Source organism: Oreochromis niloticus, linkage group LG8, assembly GCF_001858045.2.
Source record: "Oreochromis niloticus isolate F11D_XX linkage group LG8, O_niloticus_UMD_NMBU, whole genome shotgun sequence".
Classification (NCBI taxonomy): Eukaryota; Metazoa; Chordata; class Actinopteri; order Cichliformes; family Cichlidae; genus Oreochromis; species Oreochromis niloticus.
The window spans coordinates 13,883,182-13,909,533 of NC_031973.2; the positions used below are offsets into that span (position 1 = coordinate 13,883,182).

Consider the following 26,352-nt stretch of genomic DNA (forward strand, 5'->3'; position numbering starts at 1 on the left):
GTGGCCATGCTGCATCTGTCCTTGCCTCTCCACCACTTGTCAAAAGCTCAGATTTGAGCTCGCAGTGACATCCTGTATGTGTAAATCTGATCTCTGTGCACCATTACGTCACAGTCTGATACAAAATCCTAGAATAAAATTTTTGAATTTTTCTCAGCTTTCAATTTTATGATTATTACTTTTCTCTGAGAGTATTAGAATATATATAGATAAAGAATAATCATTTTATCATTGCAATATAACTTATGTAATAAATATACAAATGCAATGAGTAAAAAAGAATTAAACTTTTTACCTTTTAAATAAAGAGGATTGTACTGATACATCCAGCAAGCTTCACCCTGACTGTGGTTATGATTTTAGAAGATCCACCATCTGACTGATACAACGTCATGTTTAAAACCTTCATGGAAAAAAACATAGTGTGAGCTCTATAGCTAATATGTACAATTCAATATTTGGTTATTTAGTGCACATCATATCATAAATGCTAAACTGAGTAATATTTTCACACAATCAGATTTTATTGATATCTCTTAGGCAGGATTGACATACACTATATGGACAAAAGTACTGGGCCACTTACAGATTACAACTGCAGGAACTGTTGAGCCATGGAAGTCCAGGCGCACAAGTTTTGTGCTGATGTAAATACCAGAGTGGGTTTCCTGTGGTTCTAAACAATAGTTTAGTCATAATACCACTTAAAGTTGATTGTGGAATATCTAAGAGGGAAGAAATGTCATGATCTCACTTGTTGCAGCTGTGGCATCTATTACAGTACCGCACTCAACTTCAGTGAGATCTTTACAGAAGTGTTTGCAAAGGCAGGTTTCATGGCTAGCTTCTTTATTTTATACAACTGTGGTAATGTGGCTGAAAACACCTGAATTAAAAGGGTAAGTTATGGCCTATATAGTCTACTTATGGTATCACTCTGCAACAATCCAGTGCAATAACACTGGTCCTTGTGTCATACCATATAATGCAGTTGTTCACATACTTCTTATAGTAGAAAACATAAGACAATCAACTAATGAGCTACTCAGGTCATGCAATAAAAATGCTGATAAATCTTTGGTGGAATTAGGGGTGCACATTGCACATACCAGTTTATACTATTGCACTGCCAGAAAGTAGTCCTGTGACAGTGAAGCTATTGTATTATTAGGTTTGTCCCCTACATAAAGTGGAGGAACACAATAATCAAAGTGAGAAAAGAGTCCCTGTGGTGTTTAGTCTGCACCTGAGAGCAATGACTGTTTTGCTGCATGTGCTGAAAAGTTTCTCGAGCATCTTCCCATTAGACTCACCTCCACCAGCTCCCAGAACAGAACTTGGGATCCTAATCAGTTTAAGTCTGGGGTTAGCTGCCTTTACCCTGCTGATGCAAGACAAAAAGACCATGCTCACAACCCCACTGTGTCACATGCTGTTGAAGGACCTTTAACTTTATCAGTAAATGGAGTCGATTCTGCTTCTTTTTGAAGCAGTGTCTGTCTCCAAGTACGTCTCCTCCCAGCTTAACTTTATATAGCCCACAATTGCTGTGTCTTCACAGAATTACTGCAAATATAACAACTGTGATCATTCCTTGATGCTCGACACACACACAGTGAAAAGGAAGGGCGTTAAAGCAGGCCCCTGCGGTGCTGCTCACTGTGCTGTCAGAAGGGCACCTCTGCAGCCGGACGTACTGTGCTCTACCCTCAAGGAAATTTGGAATCAAGGCTAAAAGTGTAGCACCCACCTTCATGTCTGAGCTTTATAAGAAGTCAGATGGTATTTGAAGTATTGTAGAAGTTGCATAATTTGACCATCGCAATATTGCCTGCCACATTCAGATGGTGAATGATGCAAACCGCAGGGGTTCAGCCATAGCCTTGTAGTCATAGAGGGTGGAGAGATAGGTTAGACATTCTTTAAGCCCGGTTAGCTCTGATATTTTATTATCATCTCATTTAAAGTGGTTAAATATGTTTATTAATAACGTTTTTTATGTGTAGAGTAGTTTGGCTACAAGCTACCATGATCCAAATTGGACTGCTCTACGTCTGCACAGCTAAGAAGTTTCTCACTTCACTTTTCCTTTTAATCACTGGAACAGAGAAATTCCCATTCATGCAAATTAAGCGTGATTTTACGGCGTATCATATTAGCTACGAGACATTAATCTGTGTTCTGTGTGGGTGGCGAGATTCAAAATAAGCTAGTCAGTGTTTCTTTATGTTACAGGAAAAAGTTTCTCAGTATGTTTGCAAAGCTCTGCGTTCATGAGTCAGTTTAAAGGGATCATTAATTTTCCTGTTGGGGGACATATTCAGAATCCAGCAGTGATAATGACCTATTATTATAATCGAAGGGTAATGAGTATGGAACAGTAAGGTTTTAACTGCAGTATAGATGGTCTTAGAGAACAAATTTAATTAGTCTACTGTACTGACTTGATACCTTTTGCCATCGAGAGCATTTTAATTTGCTGTAGCTGATTCACAGCAGTATTTGAAGCACTGTTTAGAGCATAAAAGCTTGATTTTTATATTTTGATTTCTTTGATTTTACTTTTATGTGTGTGAAAAAACTCTGCCAAATCATATAAAGCACATGAAAGTTCAAACCGGCATGGTTTGGCATGGAGTTTGGAATTTGGCATGGTTGTTGGTTTGAGTGTCTCAGTATCTGTTGATCTACTGGGATGTTCCTACACAAACCTCTCTCGGGTTTATGGAGACTGCTGCAAGAGGAAATATCCATTGAGCTGCGGTTCTCTGGGTAAAAATGCCTTCTCAATGCCAGAGGTCAGAGGACAAGACTAGACTACTTGAGCTGATAAAAGGGCAGCCTTAACTCGAAGAACCGCTCGTTACAACCGAGGTGTGCAGAAGAGCATCTCTGAATGCACAACACGTTGAACATTGAATCAGATGAGCTACAGCAACAGAAGAAGAGCATGTCTGTGCCACTCCTGTCAGCTGAGAACAGTAAACGGAGGCTATAATTCGCATGGGCTCACCAAAATTGGAAAATAGAAGATTTGAGAAACACTGCCTTGTCTGAGTGTTGATTTCTGTTGCGTTATTCAGATGGTAGTGTCACAATTGGGCATTAACAAGAAAGGATTTGATCCTTCCTGCTTTGTATCAACAGTTCAGGGCGGTGGTGGTGTGATGATGTGGAGGATATTTTCATTAGGACACCTGTCACTATTCTTCTTCGTTTTCTGTTGCCTGACCTTGTTTGAGTCGGTTAAATTTGGTTCAAGAGGAATACAGCGTAGTATTCATCCTAATTTTTTCAGGGTTAAATTGGAATCTGTGTGTTGCACAGATTAAATGTTTTCTAAGTGTATGTCAACTTCTGCATGCATACATTCCACATTTTGGAGAGGCAAAGCATGAAATGGACACGGTGGATCAGCATGTTTATTACACGCTTTGTCGTGATACTGGGTTAGCTAAATCACAGGCTGGTGCAGTAAAAAACTGGCACGCATCAAAGTGACTGACAGCCCCAATCAGTCATCGTGGTTTGCTGACAGTGTGAGTTTGATTAGCCAGACTGGTAATGATTGCAGGATTGCAGACACTCACATGTTCACTTGTGAAAGCATTGCACTGTTTCCTTCACCAAATCTAATGTAAATCAAAAGATTAGCAATTAAAACTTTATATTAAGTCTTGTGAGGACCTTTTTTTTAAGTATAGTTCTTGATTCTTCGAGCATTCAGTCTCCCAGACCTATTGTACAGTCGTTGGGGTGTTGTAAAAGGCATGTTGAGAGGTTGAATGATGGCTGATTTTAAATTGTAGGTCTCCCTGTATATATAATTTTGTAACTGATCACATCGATAAAATGCGATTTGTGGTTTTTCTGAGTTAGGCACTTTATGTTTGAATGATTATCTATGAGGGCTGATTAATGTTAATTTGATTGGCTATATGTACAAATCTGTATTAAGCATCTTGATAATAGCACAATTATTATAGAAGCATTGGGGAAAAGCTTTTAAATGATGATGAATTACACATTAATTTCCTCCTTCATATCATATTAGACTTGTAGCTGTACATGAAGAAGCTTAGGGTGACTCACATCCTGCATCATCAGGAGGGCAATTTTTTCCAGATGTATCCTGGGAATGGAGCTGCATGCCAAGACCAACTGCATTAAGGCATTTTAATGGCTTAGGCACATGCCACGGATTTCTGTCATATTCTGGATTTGCCAAAAAGTCATGCACCCTCAGGATATCTGCTTCTGCGACCAGGCTGTGAGAAGGGGACGTGTGTGACACACATCACAGGACTCCTGAAGGCCTCTTCTACTGCATTACATCACCTGCTGCGTGACTCCTGTGATTCAAGTAAAATCATATCTTTTTTAATTTTTTCAAATAATTACACTTAGATTAAAAGTGACATTTAAATCCCATAGTGTGTGTGTGTCATCAGAAATACCATGACAGTGACACAGGAACTGTTTTCTCACCGTCGGCTACCAATACATCACAGAGGTTTGAGAGTGATTAATCGTGTTCTTTTGATTTGAGCCTATTCTTGTGTAATCTAAGGAACATTTTTTATTGCTGTCAGCTTTATTGAAAATTCACTGGAACCGATTACTGCTTACCTACGTAATTTTTATTGGAACTACACCAACCACAGATTACTGCTTACTGCCCGTCTTCAGACAGTCAACAGACAAAACATGACAGCTTTTCCTGGGTTTACCCTTTTATTTTTATCTGCATTTATTGGGTTATATTTAAATATTTAAATATAAGTATTTACAAAATGTGGATTTTTTTGTGATCAATAATGAGTGAAATTTCATGAGTTCTACATTTTGGTTATACTGCCCCGATGAACAGACACAGGTTATCTGAGGGTGCCTGGTACTGTCTGACATGACATGATTGGTAGTGTAACAGCTGGGCCTACTCCAAACAAGGACCCATGGGTTGGTGATTAAACATATAACTAATTGGTGAAGGGGAACAGGTGTGAAAGGCACCACAGGTGAAACTGATCAGGCAGTAAGCAGTTAACAAGAGAAACCAAAAGCAAGTAAAACTAACAGCAATCGACAAGAGCCAAAGATTATAAAATAAAACAGGAATTAACCAAAACAAAACAGCAATCCAGTAATTATGACAGGTAGTGTAATTATGACTTTGGGCTCTGTTTGTTTTGTTCCTTTAGCCAGTTTTAGTTTCCTAAAGTATATTTTTCTGGCATTTTACCCTTTATTTGACACGACAGTATAGAGCAGGGGTGGGACGTCAGTGTTCCCTACTGATCGTTTATTTGCATGCAACACTAAGTTGAACTCAATTCTGCTGAATATTCATTTTATCTATTTATAAACTGCTACTGGTAAGAATTGACATTTCTATTTTGTCCCATTTCAGCCCGGCCTTTCCAAGCATGCATTTAGCTCCTTGAACAAATCACTCCCTGTCATACACGCTTTCATTCAGCGCATCACAGCCAGCTCCTCCATAATCTCAAACTCTTTCGTTACCCCACTTGAAGAGATTAGTAACTGGGGTGTGTCATGCACATCACAGCTTTCATCCAGGGACATATCCCCAAATGCTTCTTTTCTTTCAGGACAGAGTCCAGCAAGCACCATTTGATAAACTCCTGATCAGAGAAATGCTTACTGTTTTTTGTGATTTTTTTTTTTGTGGGAAATAACAAAGCTGGTCTTTACTGTGCTTTACTGTGTCTTGGATGTGTAAAGCTTGATAAAAAGTCTTTGTTGTTTTGGACGGTTGGTAGCAAAGACTCAGATGTCCCACTCTGCATCAGTCAAATTCTTGTGTTACTCTGCGTGTTTAGTTTCATAATAGCGATTCAAATTGTAATCCTTAAATGCAGCATTCTGCTCTTTAGAAACTATGCACATCGCTTTACCTCTGACCAGTAAATGAATAAAATTTGTGATTTCCCATTGACCACGCGCAGGCCAGTTGTTAACAACCAATGGGCTACTGTGGCTCCAAGTCTGTTATAGAGAGTAGACACGCACCAGGAGCAGGGGCAAGGAGGACACACCAGAAATGGTCTCAATGGGGCTCAAACTGAGGCCCCCCTGCCGTAGCCCAGTGGTCCCCAACCCCTGGGCCACGGACCGGTATTGGGCCGCGAGAGCTGAGGCTCGGGTGTGAAATTTATGCTTTTCAGGGTGGTTGGTTTTATCGTTAACTTGGTTTCCCTGGTCTTTTGTAGTGTTGTAGTTGTGTATCTTATTTTGAAAGAAATATTTAAGCATTACCATAGCGACCAGAGAGCATTAAGGGGCAGAGAGGAGGATGTTACTCTCTATGTTGTTGGCTCATTTCAGGAGGACGCTGCTAATAAAGTTACACACAATTACACAGTGTATTCACGTTTATTATTATATTTACAAAATACCACAGTTTTTGTCTTGGTTGTATCATTTTATTTTGTTGTATTTATCCACGACACCTTAAAGGCCGGTCAATGAAAATACTGTCTGACATTAAACCAGTCTGTGGCGCAAAAAAGGTTGGGGACCGCTGCCATTGCCTGTTGGTTTCCTACTCAAATTGTTGAGCAATAGCGGTCCTAGTCCTGAGCAGTTTTTGCTCAGGCCGTGTGCTGGTCCTATTGGTCTACATTCATGTTTACGTGGGTGGTATGTTCCCATGGACTCAATTTTTTTCCCAGCAGAACATTGGGTTATTCACTTCACCAAGTGATGGGTCTAATTTTGTAGCTGATTTGCATAATTTGATATTTGTTGTAGCTTGAAAATATTAATGAAATTCTGAATGCAATATTTAAAATTTAAGGCCTTTTTAAATTTAATTTGTAGTGGATATTCATGCTCCAACAAGGACAGTTGATTAGTGGTACTGTATCACAACTGTTTGGTTTTCATTTACTGGCAAAGTCTGAAATGCAGACAGTTGGTCTCAGAGTTATCCAGCACTCTGAAGCTAAATAATAATGCACTCTGTTTTCTTCTCTGCTGTCCATGACTCTTAAGGACATTTGCATTAATGCACCTTCCGTGCCCTCAACACAGCAGTTGGTATCATGTGGCTATGCCTTTGTCTGAGACCTACATAAACTCTAAGGAAAGATATTTTAATTGTTTTTAAACTACTGCTTGGGTGTGAAACTAGAACAACCTTTTCTACCACCCACTGGCTACTGCTCATGTCTGGTTGTTGTCTGAAGACATTTTCTGTTTGTCTGTCAAATGATTGGGGTTTTTTTAAACACTTCATTTAAAGATACAGCACACATGAGCGCACAGTAGCAAGTGAACACACATACACACACACTCCAGGCATTTTGTCAGCAAAATGGATTAACGTTTTGGTATTTTGCTGAAATGCTGACAGGAATGAAAATATTGTGTCTCCAGTTCTGACAACGTGCCTTGGAAATCAAGCAGCGAAATGCAAAACCTGCTAAAATATGCAGCTGCCAGGAGAAATGACATTGCCCACAAAAAAAAGGTTGACTGCAAATTAAGATGCTCTCTATCTGAATTCATGTCATAAACTGGTACAATTTGTGCATGATTAGGTCAACTGCAGTGAAGTGTACACAAAAATATGCATCACATTGTTTTGAAGCTTGAAGTTGAGCTGAGAAGCAGCCATGCAACCTCCATAGGGATAGGCCGCAACTCCCCTTCATAGATATCCTATTAATAAAGTTGGGTACAACATAAAAGGAGGGGCTGGATTGGAGACGGGTAGCAAAGCTGTCTGCAACTCAAAGCAATATGAATAGTGGACCCCATATGAGATTTGTTTAAAGGGTATTAACTGATCTCATGGACCACGACAATGAACTAATTCTATGCTTGACTGCTGCAAGAAAGCTGTCAAGTGACCAGTTTCTTAAGCTAAACTTCATAAAATGTTTATATTTTTTACCTTAGCCACTGTACATGTGTGTTGTTTAGTGTTACTGGGCTTTAGCTCAGTAGGTAGAGCAGGTCATCTACTGTTCAGAAGGTTGTCGGCTCAATCTCTGGTTCCTCTAGTCTAGTCTGTTGACCAAGTATCATTGGACAACATGCTGAATCATGGATTCCCCCCTGATGTGAATGTTAGATAGAAAAAGTGCTGTATGAATGGGTGAATGAGGCGTGTCGTATGAAGTGCTTTGCGAGCTCAAATAGAGTAGAAAAGTGCTATATAAGAACCAGTCCATTTACCATTTATTCACTGGACCTGAGCTAATTAAATTTCAGTAAAAATCATAAAATGGTGGCTTTGTAAAACCTTTGGCAGGTAGTTTTCACATTTCTCTCATTTTTCAGCTGTTCTTATGTGTAGCATTACATATGCATAAGTCTTTCGCAAAGTGGTGAAATGCTAAAGAAGTGCTGTAAATGTGTGTTATGAGCATTTGTTTTTAGCTTGTTAGCCAGATTTTCAAGTAAGCAGATTTGCTTTTGTTTTTGTGTTTTGGAAAGGCTAAAGAAAATACATCAACCTTTAGGTTGCCAACTGAAGAAAGCCAAATCGTGTCTGCTGCAGTTATCAAGCTGTGACTAGACAAAGACTGTTAAGGTGCAGGGATTCATTTTCTGTGACTGTTAACTTTGCAGCATTGTTGTAAACCTATTTCCTTTTAACTAAAGTAAACAGCAAAACCGTAAAAAGTATTACAATAGATCTGTAATAAATTCAGCTGCCGTCTTTAATGCAACCTTGATGAAGATCTCTCGAGGTTAGATTGTCCTTTCTGAAGCCACTAAGGCACCAGCCTTCAGACTCACTCCATCAGGCAGACACCCACATTTACTGCAGCTCAGAGAGGAGCATCGAGATAGAAAGCTGCTAATTACTAAGTTCATGAGGCGGATAAAGCTGCGCACAGGCTTTAAATATCAATAAGTATGTGCTACACATTTGCTAACTGCTGTTCAGCTGGTGTGATTGGACGGAAGCTTATCTCAATTCAAGCAGATGGTGGCAGTTTATTTGATAATGATGTGCAGAATGCATTGTAAAGGGCAGAGGGTCAGTGAAGGAAACAAAACACACTGAGCAGCCCTGATAGTGCAATCACGTTAATTTCCCTGTAGATTAGCTTTATCTCCTGGTGCCTGTTTATCTTTTGTGGTTATTTCGGAGAATACATCATTTAAACAAAGTCTGTGACGTAAAGATAGCAATTCAAATAATCTGTCACCAAAAATCAAACCTGTAATACTCAAAATATTACCCATAATTCACCAGAGACCCTGATTTCTAATATGTTGCTGTAGTATTAACATTAGACCAGATAAGATGCAAAAAAACGAAGTGAATCAGCTTCTGTTAAGTTGTGTTTGATGAAATTTGCTTGCTGATTTGCTGCTTTGTGGATTAAAAAGAATAAAAAGGTTATGGAGACATGAGAGATTTCTTTTTTCTTTTCCACATGTGGATTTTACATGCTGTTGAAGCTTGTGTCCACAACGGTATCCTGTGATTTTCCTTTGACCAGAGGACACTAGTCCTGGATTTCACCTTGAACAAATTCAATAAGGGTTTATGGACCCTGGGGTGAAAATGGGCCCACAGTGGTTTAGGTGAAAGTAGGACAGATTACCACGGGGAGCCTGATCTGGGTTGGATGGTGCCCTGCAGGTAGAAACTCACATGAAGCCGCTGGCTCTGCCAGCTGCGTCTGTATGACTTTAAATAGACGTTGACAGCCAGCAGGAGAACTTGCCTGTTGGCTGCCAGTTGTGGCCTAAATGTACTTTGTCACAATAAAGATGATTTATTTAAAAACCACACAGAGCATGGCGGGGGCAGTATTTCAAGCCATCATGGAAATTAGGCCTTCACTTTCCACTTTTTGTTTCCAGCGGCGAGAGCTTAACGGAGCTGTCAATGGCAGTCCTAATGGATGCTAATTCATCCTCCAGAGCTCATCATAAATACCGAGCTCTCTGCCCGTTGTGTAAGCAACGAATGGCATCATCATTACTGCAAAAGCGCAGTGCACTAACCACTTCTGTTTTATGACTCAGAAAAGCTGTGTGCTTCGTGCCATTATGGACTGGAAAACATACCATTCAATTTTCATTATTTGACAATATGTTTTGCAGGCTTAACAGCAAATCTATCAACAGAGGATACTTTTTTTTTCCTTTTTAGCTACACATTCCTAATCCTGCCTTTTTGATTAAACTAATGTAATGACAGAGTTAACTCAAAGATTAATGTTAGATATAGGAAGAGTCTGATTTTAAGATCCCACCATATAGAATATACTGCACAGCCGTGACTGTAATGTTAGATTAGATGTATAAACGGGGCCATAGTGAGATAGTTAATTATGCTCAAATATTTTGTGTTATACAGGAGATGGTGGTCACCATAAAAGTATTTTAACTACATTCATTTTAATTTAATATGTTTGCAGATGCTCAAGTTATGATGTCAAACACTCTGCATAACAACGTACAAAGTGTTTTAAAATGCTTAATGTCCTAAATAATAAAATTTTATATTATTTTAAATTATTAACTGAAGCACATTGAGTAGTGCGCCTCTCATCCTGCTCAACAGCGTGTTAAAATTTAACTCGGATAATTCAGATTTATGATGTGGCGAGGTACCGATGTCTGGAGGAAACGTGTAAATTGCAGGCGAGATTAGGCCAAAAGACACAGATGTAACAATTTAAAACAGACAAATAACAGATGTGCAGCAGAAACTCGCTGCTTGTCCCATTTTAGAAAGTGGACCTGAACGCGCCTCAGCCTAGGCGTTCAAAACATGTATTTTTTAAAAACACACTAACTCATTAATAAAGGAATATGAGTCAGAAATGTGTAGCCATTTTTTTCGTTTTTTTTAAAGAGAATAAAGATGAGATAAAATTTCAAGCTCACCTTTTAAAAAAAAATTCTCTCTATTTTTTTCTGTTTACAGACACAACTATGTTAATATGGATGATGTGTTAGGAACAAAAAGATAACAGAAATAAAAATTATCATCCTACAGTGGGCTGAATTCAAAGACACCCCAAAAACCATAGTGAAAAAATGATGTGCCAGGCTACTCACAATGGTACTTATTAGTTTGTATGGCCCCCACGTGCTTGTATGTATGCCTGAAAAGTCTGAGATGCAACCTGCTGGTGTTGGACAAAGCGAAACATAAAGTCCCAGAGGTTGATTTAGGTGGATTTAGGTCAGGCGAGCATGGGACACACTGCACCAGGGGAAGGTTTGACAATGGGCCCAACAATTTCATACCAATTACTAATGCAGTCAGGGTGCTGTTGCTTAGCCCGTAGAGGTCACTTCATGCTACCTGTAGTGACACTGACCCTAGCTAAATGCAAAACTAGTGAAAAAACAACAATTTGTTTTCAAAATTTTGGTGTTTTGAAAACTGGAAGTGCAAACCAAGAGGTGGATTTATCTGAGAAACTAAGTGAGACTGCACTCTCATATGGTAGTGAATTCTAGGAAGCCCCACTCTAAATTTCAGTTTTCCTCCATTTTGGCTCTAATTGGGGTCATAATTAAGAAAAATAATATTGTGTTTTATTCAATAATCTATAACTCTATAATTTGTAAAAACTAGCAACTGAGACCTTAAATTCAAACATAGATTGAAAGAGCAGTGGGTTAATTTTCCTATAGACTTAGGTAGTTGGCCATACTCTTCAAACAAAAAAGACTATTCCAATACTAGGACAGGACGTACAAAGAATAAAGCTACACAAAGAAAGTGTTTACTGCAAGAAAACACAAAATGATCCAGCAGAGACACAAACACCGAGGGGAAAATGGACAAAGGAAACTCAAAGAAATTAGGAGGGAGGAGATCTTACAATAATAAGAATAAAAATGAGAACAACAACAAATTTCTAAAAACCACGGCACTGCTCAGTTCAAAAATATCTCCAAATGAATTTTCAGATAAATGAAAGGATTGAGTGAGATTTTAAGAGCTAAGAAAAACGACTGTTCTGTTTAGCTTTTAAAATGTTTATATTTTTGACACGCATAGTACTTGATGATTGTTTAAATACCACAGCTGCTTACTATAAACCACATTTATCCAACTTAGAAATAATAAAGATCACCAAGAAAGCTAATCTGATTCATCGTGACCCCATTAATTTAAGGGGTGAAGATGACTTTAAGCTCATACCTGCAAGTTGACGTCAGGACAGTTCAAGTTTATTAACAGGGACCAAATTTTCATCAGTTTATTCCAGTTTTCATACCTCTTTAGATTCAGCTCACAACAATGACTCTGGTCTCCCAAACCAAATCAGATGAAAACAGTCTACAAGCCTCCATAATCCATTAAATGTAGTTTGAGAGTGGTAAAAAAAAGAAATCTGTGCTTTTTGAATTAAATGTTGCTAAATTAGGAAACAGCCCTAATTCAGCCGTTAATGTCACAAACCATTAATGGCATGCAGAGAAGGGATGTTTTTTTTTGGTGTCAGGAATGAGAGCGTGCCTGCACTCCACCATGTTGGTTCAGAGTGAACACAGAGAGTCTGGCTCAGACAGATAATCCCAGGAAATGCGTTTGCCATGAAAAGAGCAAAAGAAGCCTTTCCTCTGATGCTTTTACTGTGATTTGCCGCTATGGAAGTCTGTCACCCCCTCCCCCCTTTTCCTCCACCCTTCATGAAAAGATGCCATTTCCCCCCCTCTGTGATTGCTGTGATATTGAGTCACCCAGAGACTAATCTTGGAAATAATAGAGATTAAGCTTTTCCTCATTTTTTTTCTTACCATGCTGTAATTTCTTCAGCTCATAATCTTTTATCCTGTCTCAGTATGGGTTGGTTAGCTGCTGTGACCTACACTTTTAGCTTTCCTGCATAGAAAAAGAACATGAATGCTGATTAGCGAGCAGGGATTGGTTCATTTTGAAAGGTGGATTTACATTTATAGTATCAAGAAAGGAGTGAACAATACTTGTGTCAGTGTTGAGCTCTGAATTTCTCCACATGCTGCAGTGTATGTGTGTGCAAGGCTATAGGAGTGAGGCCCTTCATTTAAGGATTTAATTTAGGGAAAGGAGAAATGCATACCAAGATACTGCCCGACTCCCAAGAACAATGCTGGGCTGTTTGATGCAACAACTACTGCTGTCATTAGATGATATGCACTCACCCAAGAAGCATTTTAACTAACCACAATTATAGGAAAAGGGTTTAAATGAGGGAAAATGTTTTTTTGAGTGTTGCAAATGAAGCAAGTTAGTTATCAAATTTGACCCAAATGTTCCAGTAACACTTGAAAAGCTGAGAAGAGCAATATCGTCACTTTATTTCACCCCATTCATGTGTAAACACGAAGACGGCTCATTTGTTTTCTGCTTTGCATGTTCCCGATGCTCATGGCCAATAAGATGCCAATCCTCTATGGTCCTCTTTATGCCTGGAATTGCAAAAGCATGAGGAAAATACACAGGGGAAGCTCATAAAGCTTGTCTGCATACATGCTGCTTCATTTGAATGAATTCAATTTTACTCAGTACATCCATGATCAAGTATAAGAGTGTATTCCCCTTACTCATAGGTGTGATAAAATAATTTAATTATGTGTTGGCGTTGTTAAGGGATTTTGTGATTTTATGATGTTTTTCCACTGACAGGCGTGAACAACATTTTTTGGTTTATGTAAAATCTTTTGAAATCTTTTGAAAGCTTTCCTGTGGTGTTTGTCCAGGCAGACAGTACCACCCTCTTCCATTCTATCAAACAATTCAATTTAATGTAGTTTTAGTTATATAGGACTAAATCAGTCATCTCAAGATTTATATTGTAACAGTAACAGTATATTGTAACAGTAATAGAGAGAAAACCTCAACAATCAGACGACCCCCAATGAGCAAGCACTAGGTGACAGTGGGAAGGAAAAACCTCCTTTTTAACAGGAAGTGACCTCCAGGAGAACCAGGTTCAGGAAGGGGGAGGCTATCTGCTATGACCCGTTGAAAGTGAAGAGGTGGAGGCGGGACGAAGGACACACTGTGGAGCCAAAATGTAATAATAACAAATGATTAAAAGTGAAGTGGTGTATAAACACAGAAACGGTGAAAAGAAAGATTCCTGAAAATCAGAATCTGTTAAAATCTGAATATTTTGTTAATCCCAAGGGGAAATTGCTACATTACAGCCTCACTCCAAAATTTAAATATGACAGATAGAAAAAATTATGTTAGAAACTGTAGTATAAATATGAAAGAGAGAAAAATATCAACTATAATGTTTTGAAATAAAAACTCAAAAATTCAATACAGTTAAACAATTTTATATGCAACACATACAAGATAATGTAAATAATTCAGGTGTGAGTCTGTAATCATGACTGGAGGACTTTTAGAGTTTGACTGAATGTGCTCTTGTGGCTGATCACAGCACAGCATGGAGATATTGTGAAGGGTTTTCCAATATTGTCTGCAAGCTCAACCCCCAGTATGTCACTGGCCTTTTGTTGAGTTTGTCGAGTCTGTTGGTGTCTGCTGCCCTTAGTCTGCTGCTCCAGCAGACTAAGGGCTGGAGCAGTCGATCTCAAGTCTGGCTACCTGGTTTATGTACAACACAGAGCTGATAGGGTAAAAAAAAAGAAAGAAAGCAAACTGGAAGAAATGCTGATTACATATCAAAAGACTTATTCTGTATCAAGTATGGGTTATATGAATATTAATAGCATATTAGTGCCAATGTAAACATAGTCACTGGTAATGATGCTTTTACTGTGGTTATTAGAAATGGTTCATAAACTAAATTCTTCTCTACCCGACCTAATTACACAGTAATTGAGTTCACGAGTTTGGGTTGTAGTTTTAAAGTTACAGCGTTTTATTCCTTAACGCTTACAGAGCCATGCTGGTTAACACATTCCCATTATGACTGGATGAAACAATGTGACCATGGCATTAGTTTGTTTTGTCCAGTCTGCCAGAGTGAATCTTTTGAGATGCTCTCTGGACGTAAATGATATGGGTAATTTTGAAAAAGACAGGTCCCGTCAAAAGCATGTTCTTCTTGTCGGCAGATGTTGTACAGATTCTCACAGCTGATGGCAGTTTCTAGCTTGTTCAGCACCAAACGCAGTTAATTAAACGTCTCGCCCTGATGTGTTTTGTGAATATATGCATAGGAGATTAATAAGATCAATTACAGATTTGTGTAGGAGAGGGAATCGTTGTCCCCAAAAGTCATACTGACAGGGAGATTAAGCACATCAGCCTACTGGAGGGGGGGAAAAGGGTCTGTCCTCTGCCTGTGATTGCCTGTTTCTGTTCTTCTTTCGCTCTCTCATTTGTTGCTACTTTGTCATTCACTCTCAATACGGTGTTAATTCAGTTCAAATCACTTTATTGACACCAGTGACACAAAGAGTCCTGGTGGAGCATGTAAATGAATTTGGAATTAGAAAACAAAAGCATGTGTGTTTTATGCATGCATGATATTCAGGGAGATTAGCACATTAAAAATGCAGGATCAAATAAATAGTGACAATCAGCTCTAATCACTCTTCATTTCAAATTCTAATTCAAATAAATACCTGGCGCAGTGGAGTAGCTGCAAAGCATCAAATAAACAGAGGGTGTGGTTGGTGGTTGTTGTCCAATAGTATGTTCATTGGTTGGCTTATTGTTGATTTTCTTATTTATTGCTAATTTAGTGCTAATTTGTGCTGCACCTCTATATTTGTCTCAACACGTGAAGTCATTTGGTAGCCAAGACTTGCTATTCTCTGCATCTTTACTGAGTTTATTGTGTTCACTTCACTTTGGTCAGTTGCTGATAAGATGTGGGAATTTAGTCTTTAAGCGATGTAGTTATCATTTTCATTTCAACTTCATCCAGGCGGGGTCCACCCTAGACAGGTCGCCAGCCTAACACAGGGCTAACACAGCGAAGCCATTCACATTTACACCTATGGGCAATTTTCAGATTAATCATCAATTAATCTAACCGTGTGTCTTTGGACTGTGGAAGTCAGAGTAACTGGCCAGATGGTGGATTCAAACCCAGGATATTTATGCTGTAAGGCGACGGTGCTGCCCCATTTTTAAATTTATTTGTTATTATGATAATAATATCAGTTCGATGCTTCAAGAGGGGGAAAAAGTTGAGATTTTCTCAATTTTAAGGCAAACAATTGAAGCAACTACCAATGAGAATGAAGGACAATATTGATTGACATGTGACAGGGCAGTAAATACATTAGTATTATTTAATGAGCCATATGATTCTTCACTAGCAGCCAACCATCACCTTCAAAGCAGGATGTGATGACTGGATTGCCTTCTGTGTGAACGCAGTTTATCAAATGGGTACAAATATGCGCATCATTTCATGCTCTGCTAAGATCATGAACAAAGACAGTGTTCACATTGTCACTGTGAGCAGCTGACTTTTTAATTTGATAGGTGGTACAACGCACCGACATAAGCAAGAATTATTGTCATTATTGGAGTATTGTTGCATTGTTGCAACACCCGCCAGCCATCGAAATTTGCAAACAAATATTCTGATAGTTTTGTTTGGGGACTGGAAACTTTGTGGTTTCTGTGATCTGTTTGAAGTCTGAGTTTGAGTGGACAGTCGTGTTTGAGCTGGCTTTGGCTGAAAAAGGTCAAAAGTCTGTATGGTGAGCAAAACAGGGATTGCCAAATTGACATGATCTGAGAACGATTTAGTTGAGATTGGGCTGTCTTTAACTAGGCACCGATTATCCAGCGCACAAAAGATTTCCATGAAGTCTTAATATGTTTTTTACATTTGCAGATCCTGTTGTGTGCAACACTAGCTGGCCCATTTTATCATGCTTCTGTTACTGTCCAGTCTTCATAGAAACTACTGCTTCCACGGTACCACAGAACAAGTTCAATGCATTATTAGAATTATAGTATCATCTTGGGCCTCAAGGATTGGTTCATGAGACCTCCCTGCAGCATGCAGTGTATGTGCAAGCATGAACTTCACTCTTTCACATGTTTATAGCCTTCATTACTTTCCTATAAAGTATCTAATTATGTCCAAACAAATTCTGGCAGGTTTCTTTACTTTAACATTTTCACAGTAAGAAGAAGGTGCCCTGAGGCTTTTGCAGTGGCAGGCAATGATAAAATAAGATAGGCTGTGGTGTCCACTGCTTCTTTATTTTCTGCCGTCTTCATTAAACACTCGGGCACCTGTGCAGAACAATAAATCATTCCCTATATTCTCTTTACATGCCCACTAAAAGCTTCCTTCTGCAGTATTGGTCATATCATTTCTTTTCACATATCATTCTCCAGTTTGTTTTTTTCTCGTCTCTTTCCAGTCTCCCCTTTGCTTTCTCTGCTCTTCTCAAATACTTTAGAAAATAGGACCAGATTAGTAAAAGCATGCTAATGCTCAAGGACTTTCAAACCGCCTCATCCCCAGAGATAAATCCTGAAATCCAGAGTTAAAAGAAGCAGAAAATTGAGGAAAATTGCCTTCTGGTTGCTAAGCTTTTACTGAAATATAACATCATTAAACTCCAACGTTATGATTGCATCTATTTAGAGAAAATGTTTAGGTGTTTATGAATAAGAAGTTTTAAGGAAGTTTGTTTTGGCGTTATGTCACAACAGTCACTTACATTACATTTTATATAATTGCCATTTATTTAATTCTTTTTTTCCAGATTCTCTGTCATTCAAGAAAGTAATGCTTAATATGCATTATCATCATGTGCTGGAGATAAGCCTAATGTACATTATATTTTACTTTATCTTCTCTAAATCCATAATTAGTAATTTCTCTTAATCCTCCATCCTCAGTCATGCAGGTTGATCATTTTCAGTCCTGCAGAGGCAAAGCTCACCTTTTTTCTTACGCTATATATAAAAATATTGTGTTTTTATTTTGTCTTTTTTAAACCTCTTTGTCAATAAGATGCTTTATTTTCATCACAGGGTAAAGTTTGTGTAACAAAGTTCTGAAGCCAGTTTTATATTACATTCTAATATTTTACACATGACCTTTTTAGCTGAACAACCTCAGGACTTTCCATACACAGCCACTACAAACGATCTGTAATCACCATGCTTATGTAAGAAACTGTGGCTTTTAATGCGAACACACTAATGTTACTCTGGGGCTAGACAAAGGTCACTGCCATGTTGCTCTTTAAAGCATGAGCAGTCTTAAAGCATTTAGGCCAACTACAGTTAAGTGTGTTGAGACAAGAGGTCATGTGGAAGGAGATTTTAAAGCTGAATGTGCTGGTGAAATTCCAGTGAGATGTAAAGTAATGTATGCATAAGATAGAAAAATGGTGAACATGTACATCAAACCTCATTGCGATTCTTTTTCTCTTTATGTTGACTGAGCTGTTTTCTGGTTCAGACGAAGAACCGAGACAATCACAGATACTAAAGGGCAAAGACATTTGTCAGGATAAACTATAGACTTGTAAAGCAGGAAAAGGCCACACAAAGCATCTCATCATTTGTCCCCCACTATTACTAAAGTCATTAAAGCTTTACCGAGTGAATCGTTCACTGTGGATAAGCGTCTCGGTCTCAGATATGTGCTAAAATCACTCTTTGTCCTAGTTTGTGTAGAATTATGTGCAGCTTTGGGGGCCTAAAATGAAAAAGGCTGAAATAGAAATTTGTGTCTTTTCAGAATTTATTCTGATTTAATCATCCCTGCTTTAGGAGCACTATCCCAGAACCAAGTCCACCCTCTCCTGGGCTCCCTGCCCATGCCAGGTCGATCCCTTCAGCAGCAGACTCATGCCCAGCTGGAGCACTTCTTGCCGCTCAGGGTCAACGGCTCCTCGCCGCTTAGCCTCTTCCCCAATTTTAACACGGTAAGAACCCATTCTGCTTTTCTCTCGTACATGTATCATGTACTGCAACTTTGGCTCCTTAACCGTTTACATCTTTAGGTTTATCATTTACCATGCATTTGTTATAGAAACAGTCATCAGTCACAGTTTGCACATTATATTTTATGATGTTGTAGACTGTGTTGGACATATGCTTATCTTGCCTAAAGGTGCCTGCACACCACCAGAGTGGATTTTAAATCAAGATGCCACTGAAGTGCAGGCTTTAAGCTTTAGCTCAAGGAGCTTAACAAAAAAAATTTAAATCATTTTTAGGAATCGACTCAATAAACTAATATTTAAATATAAAGATTATTTGTAATACTTAAATGATAATCCCTGCAGTTAATGACTGCATGAAGTCTAGAACCCCTGGACATCATCAAATGCTTTTCTCTTCTCATCACTGTGAGTTTCTACAAGGTGCGAGTTAATTTTGATTTTATATGACCGAAAAAATCATTTTCACAACTGTGCGGGCTCTTTTAGAGAATTTTGGAATAAGTCTAATCCGACCAGTGCTCTGCACCTTGCTGTAAATTCTCTGTATTTCCATTCTTGCATTTTTGCTGTCTTCTGTGGTCTTTCTGATTTTGGTTCTTCAGCCTAATGATGATGATGGCCTCCCTTATTTACACTGATATCAATTTGAGCCTTATATTAAAAATGATTATTTAAAGCTATAAAATACAAATTCAGTACTTTGAGTCAACTTCAGATATTCTGTTTGTTTTATTTGTTACTAAATAACAAGGGGACAGCCCTCACCTGAGTATGAAACTGCTTGATGGGCAATTGTAAGATTATTTTTAAGGTTCTGAAAATGTTGGACTATTTATAAAAAGTTAATGCTAAATTTTTGTAAAACCCCCTTGAAATAAAGGTTCGAGTCTGCACTTCAGCCACACTGAAATCACGTGTACAGAGCCACTACAGCAAATGTTTTTTCTTTTTTGGATCTAGCTTTAGGTGGTCTTTGCTGTAGACAAATAAAAAGGATGAACTTTTTATCTAATTATTCACAAGAAAGTGAAAAAGTGTATTTTCCAAAAGGCCTGAATATGACTTTTATACTTTAAGTAAAAGTCTGCAAAAATTTAGAAACTCAGGACAACCACTTGTGATGTCAGCATACAGGGAAAAAGCACCAAAATTAAGATGAACAAATACATTTGAATGATTTTTAATTTACATTGTTATCATTTTTTATGTGAAATACTTAACATGTTTTAACAGTTTAAACAGTTATATGAAAGCTCATGTCATCATTAGGTCAAATCATCAAGCGTAACTCAGAATTCTAACTGCATAGCCACATTATACTTCATTTTTAATTACTTGCAATCATAAACATACATTAGAAATTCCAAATATAACACCTCTGTCTGGCACATAAAACACATGTTATTTTGGGCGGCTTTTATAGTCACAGCTTAAACCTGTAATGAGTAAAGTCTGAGGAAAGTGCTAAATGTATCAGGCAGGTGGGAGGCTGGATAAATATGCATCTCTGACAACTAACGCTAAAAATATGGCCGGAATATCACAGCTTTACTGTGGGGATTAAAAACATGCTTATATTCAGCTCCTATTTAGAAAAATATACACAGTTTGCTGTCTTTAGATAAATTTACACAGAATGTTAAAAACAGACTTACAGCTCTTTGTCGCAGAAATCTACGTTTATCACACGCGGCACAGTAACTTTTTCAATCACAGGAGGACTCTAAGCAAAAATTTACAATCTTATTTAATCAAAGTAATCAGCAAAATCAGCACTGATTCATAATTAATCTGAAGTACAAAGGAAGAAATGTGGGTAGTTATTTTGTACATCTGTGCAGATTCAAATCCTTGTTAAAGCAACACATTTTAACAAATAAAAATGCTCCATTTTGCAAACAAGATCATTAGGAACGGCACCTTTTGAAGAAAATATGCTAAAGCATATTTATTTATATTTAATTATTGCACATACAAAACAACATCTCAGGTCCTGGATTGTAAAATTCAGTACTTTGGTGTATATGTGTATGTTTCACCTTATAGATGGACCCAGTGCAGAAGGCAGTGATCAACCACACTTTTGGCATGACTCCACCCAAGAAAAAACCCATCATCTCCTGTAACATCTGCCACCTGCGCTTCAACTCTACTGTAAGTGCTGTAACTCTACTTTTCCTCGATGTCACAAAGGAAAGTTTGTTAGCATCTAGAATGCAACCTTAACATAACCTGTAATCATCTCTCGTGCACCACAAGAAGATAGAAAATCACCTCTGACCACACATCTGTTTTTTTAGCCATTAAAGATAGTAAATCATATAATTTTTTTGCAGCACGAAATCAACATTCTCACTTACTAGCTGTGTTATCCATTTTTCTAATGTATGCCAAAAGCTTTTCCAAACACTCATCTGACGTTCTTCTTTTTACCATTTTTTGCAGTCAACACATCATCTACATATTTTCAAATAATGTAATATTTTTTGCATCCCAGTGGCCAAAAACGATCTTATTGCTGACTATCTGTCTTATCACTCTGCTTGCTACATTTCTATCCTCTCTATTTTCAAACCACAGGCCACTTTAAAGGAAACCAGTCTGCTAGTTCTATTGCCTTTTATTCCTTATCACATTTTATTCATATTCATTTGACTCCAATGCCTATGGAGTTCATTTATACATATTTGCATTTATATTGTTAAGAGGTAACTGGGAGAATAAGAATGACTCTGCTTTCTTTGTGAAACTTAAAGAAGCAGGACACTGGTCCAGGCTCATTATCCTACTACTCTTGCTTCCTAATCTCCTTTTTCTGTCTCTGCTCTTTACTTTTGGGTGCACAGTGATGGAGTCTGTTTTCTAGCTAACAGGCTCTCTCCTCCCTTTGTGTTACCTGCAGCTGTGCTGAGAGTGCTGGTTGACCCAGGAGTTGGATGCCAGGTTGCAGGCAGGTATCGGGTCCCAACAGGGGGCAGCACAGTCCAGCAGGAATTTGCATTTCACGATTAAAGAGAAAGTCCAGAATAGCTGTGTAGCACTTTTTATGCTCATTGTTTGTGTAGTGCATAAACAAGTTATAGTTGAATACATTTTTGCAGTTTTACATCCTACTTTTCATGCTGGACACACAGCTTCAACTTGCCATCGGAAAATGGGATTTAGCCACACCCAGTTATGCTGGTTTAAATATTATTTTTACTTGCAGTTGAATTTCTATTGTTTTACTGATTAGATGTTGCAGTAAATTGATAACATCTGCTAAGCTTTGTTGCTTTTCATTACCTGTACACATCTTAGCATCTTTTAGCCCATTGTTTTGGTTTCATATTGTTTTTTCATACAATGACCTTTTTTAGTTAACAAAGAGGCTTAAAGGTCAAGATCTGCAACTGGCTTGTGGACATGGAGTTGTATTCAAATTGCTAGAGAGCTTTCCCGGGAGTTGGTGGAGAGAATTCAGTGTCTTATGGTTGCTATTTTCTTCTTTTCCACACATTTCATGGTAACATCTTGCTAGTAGAGTAGCTTTTTAGCACTAATGAGGATGTGAATGTATCCCTAATGGGAAGCTCAAGCAGTTTGTCCAGTATGAAGTCAAATAAGGATGACTGTGAAAGTAAAACCTTGGGATTGGTGTAAAAATTCCAGATTATTCCTTTAAAGCTGCTGAACTCACTAAAAAGCATGAAGGTCTGACAGATCAGCAGATCATATATGATATGACCTAATTTTTCTGCTCCGTGGACAGTTGCTTGTTGTGTGTAAAGAGCTTCACTGATGTGACAAATGCATAAAGCAGCTTGAATGAAGGTCATCGGTCTCCTTCAGGTGTCTGTAACTGAAGATCTTGGTCTTGCAGTCCTGGGATTCTTATTCCATGCGTTTTTCTTTCAATGATGCTATGGTGGAACATGGTGAACTCATACTACACTGGCATGCCAGATAGTATGGCAGTATGCAGATGACAGCAGAGTCGTCCGCCTGACTCAGTGGAAAATCACGCTGAATGGTTGGTGTGCACTGACATTCAACGTAGCCAAAGGGCTTGTATACCCTTTGCTCAGCCCTCCATTCCCAACCACACACTTTGACCCATGGTGCCACCCTCTCTGTTTGTGTAGGAGTCCAAGCTTTATGCAAAGTGTTGACAGGGAGACCTCTACCCCGCCACTCTATGCACAATCTGTGCTCACCTAAAGATCATGTCTGCACACTATGAATTTGAATGTGCATTAGCAAGGGATGTACAGTGTGTGCCTGGAAACTGGTATGGATAATTTGAGCAATTACAAATTATCTAACAGCCTTGTGTGAAGCCAGATACTTGAAGTCTTGTCTCACTGATTCTCCGTTCTTTAGGAAGTGCACTTGTGTCTTTCATATACAGAAAGACACCGGGGTTGCAAAGAAATATGTGCTCTTAAAGGATAAGTGTGGTTATGTCATCATATTTTTCTTATTGTTATATAAATCAATGCCATGAAAAGAACAAAACCATTACAGGTTATTTAACTCCAATACCTTTGCACTGACCCATGCAATTTGATTTAGACCCTTTAAAAATAGATCTGTCCTTTTTAGAAAAGGTTACTTAAACAGCTTTTATTTTATAGAGCCTATTTTTATTTGTTGTATTAGGTATGTTGTGTTTAGCACACATGGAATGCATACATACAGAGAGAAAAAAGGATTTTATGTCTCATACTATCATTTACTCATCTAAATACCAACTTTTAGTTTATTCTTATGCAGTATAATTATAAGAATTAAGTATGAATCATGTAACTATTATGCTGCATGAGGAAAATGGCAAATGGAGACATTTAACCTCTTGAAAGCCTACTAGAAGTAACCCTTGAAGCTCTTCTCTGAACTGAGAGGTTTCTGTTATATTTCAGGCCTGCTTAAGGAACAAAATGACTCCGTTTGCATCAGAAGTTAGTGAGGGTGGTCCCTGCCTATGCAGCTACCCTTGGAAAAACCCAAGAAACTATTCTAACTGTGGTCAAACTATGTCTTTATTGATATATACTCAAGTGTCAACACATGGGAAAATGGGAGGTCGTCAAATGCCATCTTTATTGGGGGAAGAGGTAATAATTAAATCACATAATTATTCCGTTCATTTTCCTCCACTTATTCAGTTCAAGGTTGTTGGCCGAGGGGATGAAGGGGTGAGCCTGTCCCACCTGTCATGTGACCAAAGGCAGGTACACCCTAGACACGTCCCTAGTCTATCAAAGGGCTAAATTAAATTACATGTTTTTAATTTGACATGTCAAGAAAAGTATCGGCTGTCACCAACTTATCCTTTGAGTTCTGCTTGTTCTGTATTCTTGATGTGTTAGATTGTTTAGTTAAGCACCTGAAGCTATATTTGAACTTTTTGCCAACTAATCTTTGGTAATTTACCATCATATACTGTATGTATTTCACAATCTATGTAAATGACTCACAGTTATATTCATAAATAAATAAGATAGAAGTAATTCCTTTTGTCTCTTTGTTCAAAAAAATAAAGTTTGCAAATCAGTTGTCATGGAGATGGTTTGGTTATAAAAGATGTCACGTAAATATTCAGCAGGACACCTATATAACATTTTGTGTATTTATTAATTAAATCATAAGCAAAATGTTTTTTTTCCCTTTATTTTGTTTCTAAAGATAATGCTAAAGATAATTCCTGTATATTAAATACTAAAATTTAATGTTGTTTGGACGTACAAGTTTTTTTTATCCTGCTTCGGCTGTTTTCACTGTTGGTATACTCTGACATGAAGCTGGAAGCGGATCTTCTTCCGTAGAGCTTTGTCTACAGATATCCAGAGTCATATGGGGATCACACGTATCTGCATGCGTCTGCTGTCTCGTTGCCACAAATGCGTTTTCTCTTACAGAGGGAGGCACAGAGGTCATTTTGTGTCACAGTGTAACGGACACGGGCCATTTTGTGTCAGAACGAATCAGTGGAAAGATGAGCCAGTGAGCTTCGAGGATGCTCATGAGATGCCATTAGTCCAACTGATGCTCATTTGTGCATCATCATGACAATGATGATTATCAAAATGGTGATGTGATTCTCCCTCCAAGTCAAATGCTTAAACGCATATTTTTTCCCCTAAATTTATGGGAGCATGTGAAGTCGAAGCAGTGGAACAGATGGAAATATTACAGTTTACTGATTTCGTGCTGTCCTTCACTAATTTAATCAGTCATTCTGTGCATATACTGTACGCTGACTTTCCCTTTTGCTTGTTTTGCCCTTGTGTGCACATTCCTCTGTGTGGTTGTGCGCGTCTGTGTGTGTATGTGTGATGGCTAGACCCAGGCAGAGGCCCACTACAAAGGTCACAAGCATGCTCGCAAGCTAAAGGCCTTGGAGACCCAGAGGAATCGGCAGAAGAACGGACAGAGTCAATCAATATCAGGCAAAGACAGAGATAGGGACAAGGGCGTGATGGGAGGAGTAACTGGGCCAACAGACTCACAATCGAAAGACAAAACAGGTATACATTTTTCTTTTTTAAAGCCAGTCCTCTTGCCACCCTCTGAGTAATTAGATGTAATTGGGGAGACGTAAGCACTAAGGCTTGGTAGCTGCCACTCAGCTGGTTAATTACCAGCTATTACCTGTCCTACTATCATTGGATCCGTCAGACAGGTAATTACTCCCATCAAGCTAAGACATTCGGCAAGATGAGGAGCCTTAAAGCACCTCAGCAGAGATTCCATCTACAGAGAGATGTGGTAGTGTTACTGTCAGATTTTGGTTTTTATTCAACAGTGATACGAGTCCCACATCCAAGTTCCTTATTCCTGTTATTTAATGAGGTGCTGTCACTTTGGACATGTCAAACAGTGAAATTATGGAAAATTGGTCAGAAGTACGCCTAATATTTGCCCACGAGTATTCTTTTCAAAATCAAACAATGGTCTAGATGTAGCAAGCAGTGGTAGCTAATGGATGTAGCAAAGAATAGCATAGCAGGGGTTTCATTCTTTACAGCTGCTTTTTTTTTTTAAGATTTACTGCATAGACGGTAGAATTGAAATGTGTGTTTTAGAAAATAGTTTTTTTAAATTTTCATATTTTTGCACTGAAAATGGGTTCTGATCTGATTAATTAACTTATTTGTGCTTCAGTAGAGCTTGGAGTTCTTCAATGAGAAGGGCAGCAGAAATCATTACCAATTAATCTTTTTTTCCCTGTTAATTTTTCAATTATTTCTTCAATGAAATCCACAGACCACAAATCCCCAGAAAAAATATGGGGACATTAGTGCTTACTGTTACTGAACCATGTCCTTTCCATACTGTTAATTTTATAGCTATTGGCTGTATAGTTGCATTAACAGCAAAGAGTAATGACTTTCCTATTTGCTTTTTTACTTCTTTCTAGTCATTAGTCACTCAACTTCTCATTCTTCCCGACTAAAAACTCACCATCTTCTTTTCTCTCCTCTGTCTGGTTTTCCTTTTCATTACTGATCCTCTCTC

General features: G+C 38.3%; 1 protein-coding gene across 4 annotated transcripts in view; it reads left to right on the forward strand.

Annotated features, from left to right (window-relative positions):
- Positions 1–26,352, forward strand: part of LOC100706998 (zinc finger protein 385B) — a 74,714-nt gene that overhangs the window by 43,586 nt on the left and 4,776 nt on the right. For 3 of the 4 annotated variants that reach the window (XM_005471300.3, XM_005471301.3, XM_005471302.4), the window contains 3 exons: positions 18,677–18,831; positions 20,899–21,006; positions 25,178–25,361. In XM_005471300.3, coding sequence (XP_005471357.1) covers positions 18,677–18,831; positions 20,899–21,006; positions 25,178–25,361 — 447 coding nt within the window. Of the gene's footprint in view, positions 1–4,909; positions 5,157–18,676; positions 18,832–20,898; positions 21,007–25,177; positions 25,362–26,352 lie in introns of those variants that run through there. The other variant, XM_019362557.2, reaches the window with a different exon arrangement.